Raw genomic sequence first — 12,793 nt, 5'->3', positions numbered from 1 at the left:
GGAAACAGAAAAAGTCTGTCTCCGACACAACAGTGTTTTCAGTCAACTAGTCCAGGTCAGGGGCTTTCATAACTATTTCCTATACTAGACTTTGTGCATTATACCATTTTCCACATACAAACTAGTAGTATAGTAATGCTCACATTACTATAGCATGTTTGAAAAATGCGTTTTTGGTCACTATTAAGTACACACACTAGAACCAAAACTGGCTTTTGTTTGTAAGTGCCACTGCACACATAACCTTCACTAATGTAACGATTAACACAATGCAAACAGACAGGTTGTTTTCACAGTGCAGGGCTATGAGGGTGCCAAGGGCACGGGTAGAGGGTCTGCTCACCTATTGAAGAGGTGAAGTGTCGAGCATGGACCCTGAAGCAGACTGTAGCATTGATGCAGACAGCAGGAAGACCGTTGTTAGAACACAGCGCTACATAGCGGTTTACACTGACAGGCAGGGGCATGAAGGCTTCTACCAATATCACTGGACGAGTCCTGGCACAGGGAGACGACAACATGTCAACAACATGAAAACAACACATCAACACTCTGTGTCAAAACAAATACAATTGTACATTTGCATTAGAATATGGGAGCTACAGTATATGGGCCAGAAGACAAACAAATCTACAAACCAAAAGGTATTACAAAAGGTAAAAATGGCCAGGGAACTATACAGGTCAAATACATGGGCCAGGCCACTTTCACTGAGGTCATATTCAGAAAGTTAAATAATGAAATGTAAGATAAAATGTTTACCAATGTCCATTGAAAGCGTAACCTCTATCCGACATCTCTGACATGAATGCAGTAATTCTAGTTTCAGAGACTAGTTATCTAGTGGATGTAATGTGATATGTAACACAGTTCTTACCTCAGAACCACAGCTGAGTCTGAGAGGAAGGCCCCTACTGCTACATCTGTAGTTTAGAGAGATGCAGATAGATAGCTGTCATTACTTTGAACATGCAATTTCCTGCTATAGGCCTATCTGGCTGCAAGGCTCTCTAGACTTGTTAAAGCTCTAAACCAATTTGTTACTCAGTTTAGAACCCCTCATAAGACATCAGCGGAATGTTTTTAATTTATTAATTTGTTCATTCAGTCAGTCATTCGGTTGTTCGTTTGTTCATTCAATCCACATCAGCCTGCAGACAAAATGTATTCACACAGTTTACTGCACTGTAACAAAAACTCCTATAAACTTTACAGCAATGTACTGTTAAACAAATGTTTCTTTGGAAGTTATTGTAACATACTGTACTTTTTTTCCTACAGTAACTTACAGGTAACTGTCTGCCAGTAAGCTACCATAAAAACAACAGGATTTATTTTACAGTGTGGTAATAAACTGATGCGTTTTGTTTTTAGATAAGTATTTAACACTTGCGTTACAAATCAATCTATAAAACAACAATTAAAACAAATAACACATGAAAAAAACAAATGAAATGTTTTATTGACAGACAGTACACAATACTTTACAATGTACCAGTTCTAAGAGATGACTAGCTAAGAGGTGACTAACTGTCTACATCTTTCTGTCAGTCTACCATATATCCTGTTTAGTTCACAGTGTGTCACTAGTGGAAGACGCGAAGATGAGAAGCAGAGAGTAAGCAGACAACCATCACTAGTGACCCTAATTTAAACCCCAGGATATTCCCACTGCCCAATTTGGTTTTCCCCGGGTAGTAGCCAACACACACACACACACACACACACACACACACACACACACACACACACACACACACACACACACACACACACACACGTACACACACGTCCCCTGTCCTCAGTTCTGTTCCCACCACCGCCATGTTTTGACGACCTTACTAATTTAAGGCACAGCATGTGTGACATAATAACAGAACATTACAGTGTGTTCTGTTCTAGTCAGCAGTAGAGAAACCGAGACAGACTCAAACATTGTACTGGAGGGAAGCACTGTACACAACGTTGACAGTCAAGAAAGGGATCGTTACCTTGGTAACCGTTTTCATCAACATCGATGCCTCCTGACACAGACTGGCCGAACATCTTTAACTCATTACCCAGAACAGAGCCAGTGATCCTCTGATGATGGAACAAGAACAGCTTGATTATTCTTACAGCTAACCCTCTGTACTTTACACACTTCATACACTTCATTTTGTTTCCCAAACCAAGAGAGCTGTCAATGACTACCAGATGTAAACTGTACAGTACACATTTCAGCTTTTTTTCTAGTACGGAGCTTTGAGATTGAAGTAAGGTAATTTATCTGTATTTGGATATACAGTAACTATATTTTCTCCAAGAGGTTGTATTCCACATTGAGATAAATCAATGTATATGTAAATAAATGTATCTCCATGGTATTCCATAACTAAAAGCTAATTTAAATGTAACTGCTTCATGCTCAGACAGAGCAAAGCAGGAGACCAAACAGTTTAAGGAAATCGTAGCAATTCAGAGTCAGGAACTCTCTTCCGACTGTCTGAGAGCAAAGAGAGAAAAAATGACACATTTGATCCTCACGTCCTATCTCCCTCCCTCCCTTCAATCTATTGTCCCTGATCGTTGGTCAGAGGAGGGACACCCTGACCCCTCTTCCCTTCACTCACTCCCTCCCCCCATCCTTTCCTTCCAGTAATCTCCTGTCCCTGAAGTCTGCGGACAAACAGCAGCTGGAAGGGACATAGCCATAGCTGAGTACATACTTGAGAGAAGGTCTGAGAGATCCCTGTTTTCCTCCCATTGTAGATATATATAGCCCCACGCAGCTCTTCTTCCTGCGGAGCCCCCACTGCCACATCTGGAACACATTTACAGTCAGTCAGGGGTTAACTTAGGATGCGTCCCAAATTGCACCATATTCCCTATATAGTGCACTACTTTTGATCAGGGCCCGTAGGGTAATGTAGTTAATTAGTGCACTATATAGGAATTAGGGTGCTCTTTTTTTTCTCTAACCTTTATTTAACTAGGCAAGTCAGTTAAGAACAAATTCTCATTTTCAATGACGGCCTAGGGACAGTGGGTTATCTGCCTTGTTCAGGGGCCGAATGACAGATTTTTACCTTGTCCGCTCAGGGATTTGATCTTGCAACCTTTCAGTTACTAGTCCAACACTCTAACCACTAGGCTACCTGCCGCCCCAATTCAGAAAGTAAACCAAATTCCAATTCCAGATTATCCTAATTGAAAAGCATTGAAGAGAATTGGAATTCTAGAGTACTTCCTGAATTGACAACAATTTAAATGGAATTGACCCCAACCCTGATGTGTGTGTGGGTGTGTGTGTGTGTGCTGGTGTTGAGGAACTGGCAGTTAGGCTAGTGTAAGTGGCAGTTAGAAGTGTGCCGGGGCCCTGTGATCAGCTGTAGGGGATGTGGTTGGTTGGTTGGTTGGTTGGTTGGTTGGTGGTATTGCCTCTGTGTTGAGTGGGGCTGGTTTATGGGGTGTTACTTCATACCCAGTTACCCAATATCACCACAAACTTTAGTGTAGTTCCATCTGACTGGCATAGCTCGCTTTCTGTTAGTTTTAGAGCTGCCAATTGCTCATAGCCTTGATCAACCATCCTGATCTTGCAAGCTTACATTGAAACTAAATGAGAGCGCAGTGGTCCGGTTGGTGGATCAGGCTACATTGCATTCAACTGAAATATGCAGAGATTTTCTTGTGCAACAATTGGGACAGTACCGACTTGGAATATCACCAAGTTCAATTTCACTTTATTTGTATTTATTTTTTACCAAAAACTATGCAGAACATTGGCACATTAGCTAGGGCAGCTGATTTTGTCATCATAGTTTTGCTGTACAGGGTAGCTGATTTTATCATCATAGTTTTGCTGTACTGTGACAAATCATTATAACTTTAAAGATAAAGTAAGAATTGCTTTATATCTTTGCAAAATAATATGCATAACACTCACCAGCAAAGCCATCATCATCAATATCTCCCAGATCAGTTATGGTCTCCCCAAATCTGGCAGCATACGAGTTGCTTCCCACCAACTGAAACTCTGCTTCCTTCATATTAGCCTTAAAACACATTCATTTACAGTCTTAATATTCCTTCTCTCCTCTGCCCAGGGTAATGGCTTGTAAAGTTGATCCGGGAAGAAAAAACGGTAATTTGCTAATGGAGATATGTGGGGGAAGTACCTAGCTAAGCTCCATGTAATTGCAGTCATTAGGTTGGTAATTACGTAAAGTTACTCATGTCATGCAGAGTTGCCTGGTCCTTAGTAGTACACTATAAATGTAGCAGATATCCGCTGGTTTAGCTTTCCGTAATACAAACTCATCAGTCATAGAAACAGTCCTCAGGTCCTGCTATCATCATGCTGTGTTGTTTTATATCATCTGCTAGTGTATAAGACAGTACAGTAATATAGTAACTCCAGACTCTTCTATTTATAGGAAATGACAATAAAATAAAAATCTCTTTACTTGAGCATATTAATTTCTATCAAATGATCTCATTGTTCTGAAAGCTGAATAGTTAGTCTAGATGTTACAACATAGGTATCAGAGCAACTTAATGTTAAGTGATACCAATCATTGGTTTTGAAACGTTTTTGTTATAACAGTGCACAACACCAGTATTGTATGAGATGCTTAACTACTATCATATTTAAGAACTGCAGAGTTAAGTTGTGAAGATAACAGTATGTGTGTGAGATGTGATGTGAGGTAGGAAGTCTCTATTGATGTTGTTCTCTTTTAACAAATACTGTATCTTCAGGGACAGTGTTCCATATAACAGCCTCACAAAGTTTAGAGAAACATTTCAATAGGTAATGGACCATCAAATTACATTAGATCCAAGGCTATTTGCAAAACTCACACAGCTAGACACATAATAACTGCACAATAACTTTTTTTATGATAGGGGTGAAAGAAAGGTTGTATCTCACTCAATTCGTTTTTCCTCGAATCCTCGCATCCTCACTCCTCACCTCCTTCTCAAGCCACACTGGAAGAGAAGATCCAATGTCCCTCCCCCCTGACCTTCTCCTCCAATGAGTTTTGAGAAGGCAAGAAAAGGAATCAGGGAAATCACGGTTGTCTGTCGTATACTGTATTTTTTATGTGGAGAGTGTGGATTATGATACTTGTAAGTGACATGCCTTTCTTAATTGCCCCTGAGGGGCCAAATAGAAAGTTGTATTGAATTGAAGGAAAAACGAATTGGGAAAGATCCCAGTACTTACGGCTCCTTGGTTGATGTAGACATGGACTTGTCCTTCCTCTCTCACGGTGCTGTACATGGGAGATCCTACCAGTAGATCAGACAGGCCATCTCCATTCAGGTCCACGGCACACACACTGGCACCAAAATACGAGCCGAGCTACAGTATAGGAAAACAGGTTTCAAGTCAATACAGTCAATCAAATCAATCAAATGTATTTATGAAGCCAGCAGTTGTCACAACGTGATTTTGCAGTGAGGAGGTATGATTGAGTTCTGCGTCAAAATCAAGACATTCATTTCCGGTTTCCCAGACAAAGCTTATACCCAGTCCTAGACTAAAGAGCATGTTCAATGGAGATTCTTAGTACAAGACCAGGCTTAATCTGTGTCAGGGAACCTGGCCGTAAAGATATCTGGCTACTAATTCCCACCTTGCTGCCCTTGACTTCACTGATTATCTTCAGCATGTTTTCTTCAGCTCTGAATAGGTAGGCCTGGAGAAGAGGACAGAAACGACCTGGTCACATCAAGTCTTAAAGCCAACTAAGGATGAATGGTAAAATGCATAAAGTACTTAGATTATATCACAATACCCATACAGACATGATCTCAAATCAAATCACATTTTATTTAACACATGCGCCAAATACAACAGGTGTGGACCTTACAGTGAAATGCTTACTTACAAGTCCTTAACCAACAATGCTTTAATCTGATTGCTTTCTACTGATAAAATGTCTCCCATCTGTCATCTTAACATTCCTGTGGGACATGTATTTGGTGAGGCCATTAAGAACTAGCAACTTTTACAGTCTTCAAATTTAAAAAAAAAAATATTCCTCCATAAAATGTGCACAGAATTGCCACAAGACAAAATTATTCCCCACTTTCTGCAGAGAGATTCATTTACATTACCTTATGGGCCCTTGTCAAAAGTAGCGCACTTAATAGGGAAAAGAGTGCCCTTTGGGACATAGTCTGTGTCTGCTAAATGACTTAAATGTAAATCGAATGTATTGACGACAAGATCCTTAAAGCATCTCTAAATAAAAGCCTTCCGACAAAGTTCTCCTGCAACAGGGCAACCAGTGCAAAACCCACATGTATTTTTCAATAGCACATATTTCATACATTTCACCAGTAACATGAGGAATGCCCAATGCATCATATATTTAGCATCACCCTAGTTGGTGATTCAAACACACACTGTATTATTGTACTTACCACCTTTAGCTTGTCAGGTCATAAGAAGCGAGCCACATATAAGTGTTGGTGCTGTGCTTTCTACAGGCGGGTGGTGGGGTGATAGGGATATGATGGGGGTGAAAGAAAAAACAGGAATGAAATGAACTCTTACCTTACCAGTCTGCCCGTACTGGGGCGCACCGCCAACAATCTCTGTGGAGTCAGGGTGGAGGAAGTGGCCGGCCCCAACCGAGTAGCCTGGTGAGGAAAAGAAGGATCACAATGTAGGTACAACGCCAGTACAGCATTAGTACAACTTTAATATAACCAAAGAATGAGACTAGCAGAGTAGCCCAGCAATGGAAACGTATCACAACGTTAATAGGAATGACTGCAACATTAGTATAACCTTAATAAAACATTTGTAAACCTTAGTACAACTTTAGTATACCCAACTGAACAGGTACTGTAGAACCAGATGGCACTGGTTGATATAAGAGATGAGAGAAACGGCGTGATGATTTGCAGTAACTACAATTGAGCAAATATTTAGCAACCCCCCCCCCCCCACACACACACAAAAGCATGCTTCCTCTCTGTATTCCCTTACATTACACTTCACCAACTCAAAAACAACTGAGTGTCTTTATGAGACGTGTGACAACCAGACAAGTCTTTCTGATCGTCTCCAACCATATTATAATTAACATACCGAGGTAACTGCCATAGAGGACAGTGCTGCTGTCATCCACATAGGCAGACAGGACCCTGCTGGAGGTGTTGTAGACCAGGACAGACCCAGTCCAGTACGATGTCCCCGGGGCTCCCATTATTATCAAGTCCTGAAGAAAAATAACAACACATACATCAGAGTATTGTTCAGTTTTGGTTTTATGTTTGTGATTTCCCAGTAACCAAAGTTGGTTCTGTGAAAGTTCGCAGAACCTTCTTTACGTTGTGGCAAATGTTTGTTCTCATAACATAAAAACGATCCAGTAGTGCTGATCATTATCCAATGTTTGTATAAAACATTCACCTGATGTTAAAAGAATGTTCCCAGAACGCTGCTCTCATATTTTGTTGCAGCATTATGTTCTTAAAACATTACTGGTACATTGTGTTATTACATTACCTGGAAACCTAATGAGAACGTTTGGGGAATTTCCTGTGGTGGTTGTTTCAGATGTTGTGCACAACATTTTAGTGAATGTTAGGAAAACATCCCAAGGATATTTCATTTAAAACCTTTTCTGAAGAATGTTTGAATGTTTTTGGGATGTTATCATCCTAATATTAAGAGAGAAAGAAAACGAACTAGAACTTAAAAGGAATCTTAACGAATGTTCTGGGAGTGTTCCCAGTTTGATGGGTTGTGTGCATTTCAAGTTTGTGACTTGTGTATGTGTCCATGTACCTGTGTATGTGCACACGTGCATTACTAACATATACATAAACTTTAGGTTTAAACAGAATATGTAGAGGAACTGATACCTCAGTCAGAAAGTTGGATATCCCTGCTTGGCATGATCCATAGTCCTCACCAAACTTCCGTTGGTGATCTGGAGAAAGAGTGGCAGATGCATTTTCATTTTGGCCAATAAAGCAAGGTTACTGTCAACAAGCTCTCAGACTCAGTGCAGGTTGCTTACAGGTGTGACCTTGGAGTTAGACATGGCGAGAACAAAAACATATGGATACTCGGCCTCGGTTATTGACTGATTTATGTGATTTATAATCCACATTTTCATTTTTCTGTTGCAAAACGTTTTGCTACGGTATGCATTAATGAATAAAAATCAGATATCCTGTAAATGCAAAACAGTGTACCTTTGTAGCATGGGATGAGTGGTTGAGTCTGTTTGAGGTCAGCCTCGTATCTGTAACAGATACCATGAGGCAGCTTGTTCAGGTTTTCTTTCCTGGAATAGAACACGTTCTTCCAACGATGCCCACATGCCTGTGGAAGGAGAAGCAACACAGATGTTGTTGGAGGAAATGCAACTATTTGAGAGGAGGAATGTAACAACAATGGAATAGTCTACACATAAAATATGTAAGTTTGTGTTTAATCTAACAAGTGACATAATGCGAGCACTGTCTAGCAGCTAGTTTCCAAAATAACATTTGATATGTCTGGTAGGGTTGCAAAGGATGCAAGTCTTGTTAAGACCAGGCACTACAGGCTGAAATAAAAATGTTGCATCTACCTATCAATTCTGATATTTGTTGGTACTTTGATCCATTAATATGGGGCGGCAGCGTAGCCTAGTGGTTAGAGTGTTGTGTTGGACTAGTAACCGAAAGGTTGCAAGTTTGACTCCCTGAGCTGACAAGGTACAAATCTGTCGTTCTCCCCCTGAACAAGGCAGTTAACCCACTGTTCCTAGGCTGTCATTGAAAATAAGAATTTGTTCTTAACTGACTTGCCTAGTTAAATAAAAAAATATGAGTATTTTCAAAACATAAAAATATAAAAAACATCATGAAAAAATACAGTACCAGTCAAAAGTTTAGACACACCTACTCATTCAAGTATTTTTCATAATGTTTTCCTATTTTCTATATTTTAGAATAATAGTAAACACATCAACACCATAAAATAACACATATGGAATCATGTAGTAACCAAAAAAGTGTTAAATGAAAATATATTTTAGATTTTAGATTCTTCAAAGTAGCCACCCTTTGCCTCGATGACATCTTTGCACAACCTTGGCATTCTCTCAACCAGCTTCACCTGGAATGCTTTTCCAACAGTCTTGAAGGACTTCCCACATATGCTGAGCACTTGTTGGCTGCTTTTCCTTCACTCTGCGGTCCAACTCATCCAAAAAACCATCTCAACTGGGTTGAGATCGGCTGATTGTGGAGGCCAGGTCATCTGATGCAGCACTACATCACTCTCCTTCTTGGTCAAATAGCCCTTACACAGCCTGGAGGTGTGTTGGGTCATTGTCCTGTTGAAAAACAAATGATAGTCCCACTAAGCACAAACCAGATGGAATGGCGTATCGCTGCAGAATTCTGTGATAGTCATGCTGGATAAGTGTGCCTTGAATTCTAAATAAATCACTGACAGTGTCACCAGCAAAGCACCCCCACACCATCACACTTCCTCCTCCATGCTTCATGGTGGGAACCACATATGCAGAGATCATCCGTTCACCAACTCCGCGTCTCACAAAGACACAGCGGTTGGAACCGAAAATCTCAAATTTGGACTCATCAGACCAAAGGACAGATTTCCACCGGTCTAATGTCCATTGCTCGTGTTTCTTGGTCCAAGCAAGTCTCTTCTTATTATTGGTGTCCTTTAGTAGTGGTTTCTTTGCACCAATCGACCATACACGCAGTCTCCTACGAACAGTTGATGTTGAGATGTGTCTGTTACTTGAACTCTGTGAAGCATTTATTTGTGCTGCAATTTCTGAGGCTGATAACTCTAATGAACTCTGTAGCAGAGGTAACACAGGTTCTTCCTTTCCTGTGGCGGTCCTCATGAGAGCCAGTTTCATCATAGCGCTTGATGTTTTTTGTGACTGCACTTGAAGAAAATGTCAAAGTAATAATGGACTATCTATTCTCTTAGTTTTTTTAGCTGTTCTTGCCATAATATGGACTTGGTTTTTAACCAAATAGGGCTGTCTTCTGTATACCACCCCTACCTTGTCACAACACAATAATTGGCTCAAACGTATTATGGAAAAAAGTTCCACAAATTAACTTTCAATAATGCACATCTGTTAATTGAAATGCATTCCAGGTGACTACCTCATGAAGCTGGTTGAGAGAATGCCAAGAGGGTGCAAAGCTGTCCTCAAGGCAAAGGGTAGCAACTTTGAATCTCAAATATAAAATATATGTTGATTTGTTTAACACTTTTTTGGTGTTAAATGTGTTGTTCCATAGTTTGATGTCTTCACTACTATTCTTTAATGTAGAAAATAGAAAAATTAAGAAAAACCCTGGAATGAGTTGGTGTGTCCAAACATTTGACTGGTACTGTTTATTTTCTTTAGTTTATCATACTGCTGTCATCAACATTGTAATGAACTTGAACCACTTTAAAATGGACATACATCAATCATTTCAAAGCTGACTACATTGAATTGCACTAAAAACCCATTTCATAGAGATTGTTACAAACTGGTCTATATTTAGTCATTTACTTTGAAGAGATGGTGGTTTAAATAGGCGTTTGCCGTTAGTCTAAATTCAGTGTACTTGTCTTCAACTGCCATTTTCCGAAAGTCAGATTCTTCTTACACGCCCCCCCAAAAAAATTCAGCTTCAGAAGCATCTGCATTCACCAAATTGTGTTTGGTTATCCTTAGACATATTCTCCAGACTTGCTCAGAGGGAATTGTTGATATGTTGTAAATTTTTGTATACTAGATACAAGTTAGTTTTTTTGCCGCAATATGCAAATATGTGCATATTTAGATGTTGCCTCGATTGCATATTTCAATAAAATATTTCATCAATGTTTTTATACAAAGAAAGTATTATATTTGTGCCTACATTCAACTGGCAAAAGTTGATTGTGATATGATTAAGGGAAATAAAATACCCTATGAGGGTGTGGTGCCTGGCCTTAAACAAAGTTCACCAATACAAGATGTACCCATCTCATTATTTGATTTCGGTCTCGGAATGGGCACAAAGACTGTATATCACTGGAATTTACACCAATACTGACCATCTGAGAAGGGATTGTAACATTTGTTTACCCCTACTGGGACTAATCTACATAGCCAATACATGACCATCACTGTAAAGAACTTTATGACACCTGCTGATATAAAAAGGGCTTTATAAATACATTTGATTGATTTATTGATTGACTTAACATACCAATACATGGCCATCTCGAGGCTGTCTGGACAGGCTGACTCCGAGCCACTGGTTGTCACTCTCAGAGAAGCATGTCTTCCCACAACTGTCCACACCTGTAGTACAGACACACACACATGCAAGCACACACACCAACGAGTGAGAGAGAGAACGTGAATTGAGAGGTGGCAACGACCTTTAATAATGCCTTACAAACCCTATGAAAACAATCTGTGGGGCATCCATGTTAAACATGAAGTGGTTCTGGTTAATTTGACCAGCGTGCTTTCTTATAATCCAATGGAAATGGGTCAATGTCAGTGCACAAATCCCCAAAACCACGCTGGTCAAATAACTTGGAAGCAACACAGATTTTTTGTTTGTAAAGTCGATATTCCAAACCTGTTGATATTTGCTGACATTCTCTCTTGTCCGAGATGCTGCACTTATAAATTGCTCCTGGTTCTTTTACGGCTGGGTAGGAGGACGAATTCGCAACTGGAGCTCCGACTAATAACCTATAACAGGCAATATAAAAATGAATATCCCTAACGTTACAGTTTTATACACATGAATACCCCAGTTGTGGGATATCGAACAAAAAAATCCTTCACACTGAAAAACTCAAAAGGCAACATGGACACTCGTAATGTGCAGTTTCTGGTGGTTTGTTGTGTCAAAGGGTACTTGTGTTCATAGAATCCCTAATTAACATTTTTCACACATTTTGGGGCTGAATACCCATTTTGTTAATTCTTCAACAACTAATAGCCTAAATGTGTGTAGCCTATTCAGTTATGGTGTTCTACAGTATGAATAGAGGTTTTAAAAAAGCCTACAACAATGTTTGATTCACTTACCATGTGTTTTTCTGGTTCTTGTGTAACAATACAGAATATCCAAATAAAGATCCATTTGGTCCACTGAAACTAATGGGGTGGTCTACATCCAAATTGTAACACTCAGTGAGATTACAGCACCAGAAGTACGAGAGAAGAAAGCTCCAACAGCAAGAAAGATTCCCCGGCGTTTTTCGCTCCATTTTTGTAAAACAAATACCAACTTTTCCAACACGAAGAGATTACAAGTGAAGGCAGATGAAAACAAAATAAAATAAAAACGTCGTTTATTCAAATCCACGGAAACAGAGAAAAGTCGTACATCCCAATACCAACTTTAGAATGGCATTTGGATAGAGTTGAATAGTGACTGGGCGCGCTCAACTCCTGTTGCGCTTCTTAATGCGTCGGTCGTTCTGCCTGTACGCAACCTCACATCGTCAGGCTCATGACTCAATTCCGTCACGTGAAACTTCACAAAGTGAGTTAAACTTCTGGCGGACGGCTTGCATGCTGCTACCCAAATTCATCAAACGTAGAGCCCAACCCTCCAACCCACCCTGAAACCTTCTATCCACACCATTAAAACTGAGAGAGATATATGTCTCCTGGATTTAACAGTATCTTGTGCACGTGACGAATACATTTTAATTTGAATCAAATCCACACACACAGTTCCTTCAGAAAGTACTGTATTTATCCACACCTTGACTTATTCCACATTTTGTTGTGTTGCCGCCTGA

At 39.9% G+C, this 12,793-nt stretch overlaps 1 protein-coding gene across 1 annotated transcript in view; it reads right to left on the bottom strand.

Moving 5' to 3' along the window:
- Positions 1-12,578, bottom strand: part of LOC115161003 (integrin alpha-4) — a 30,425-nt gene extending 17,847 nt beyond the window's left edge. Inside the window, exons 1-14 of the mRNA XM_029711634.1 lie at positions 12,072-12,578; positions 11,614-11,729; positions 11,233-11,327; positions 8,206-8,335; positions 7,870-7,937; positions 7,091-7,220; positions 6,551-6,636; positions 5,625-5,687; positions 5,213-5,350; positions 3,929-4,037; positions 2,709-2,803; positions 1,992-2,082; positions 878-923; positions 344-498 (exon numbers count right to left, since the gene is read on the bottom strand). Coding sequence (XP_029567494.1) covers positions 344-498; positions 878-923; positions 1,992-2,082; positions 2,709-2,803; positions 3,929-4,037; positions 5,213-5,350; positions 5,625-5,687; positions 6,551-6,636; positions 7,091-7,220; positions 7,870-7,937; positions 8,206-8,335; positions 11,233-11,327; positions 11,614-11,729; positions 12,072-12,253 — 1,504 coding nt within the window. The 5' untranslated portion in view covers positions 12,254-12,578. The remainder of the gene's footprint in view (positions 1-343; positions 499-877; positions 924-1,991; positions 2,083-2,708; positions 2,804-3,928; positions 4,038-5,212; positions 5,351-5,624; positions 5,688-6,550; positions 6,637-7,090; positions 7,221-7,869; positions 7,938-8,205; positions 8,336-11,232; positions 11,328-11,613; positions 11,730-12,071) is intronic.
- Between the last annotated feature and the right edge of the window lie 215 nt (positions 12,579-12,793).

The sequence above is a fragment of the Salmo trutta genome, chromosome 24 (assembly GCF_901001165.1).
Source record: "Salmo trutta chromosome 24, fSalTru1.1, whole genome shotgun sequence".
In the NCBI taxonomy this organism is placed as follows: Eukaryota; Metazoa; Chordata; class Actinopteri; order Salmoniformes; family Salmonidae; genus Salmo; species Salmo trutta.
The sequence above is the reverse complement of the archived record's forward strand: the minus strand, read 5'-3'. Positions and strand labels throughout refer to the sequence as shown.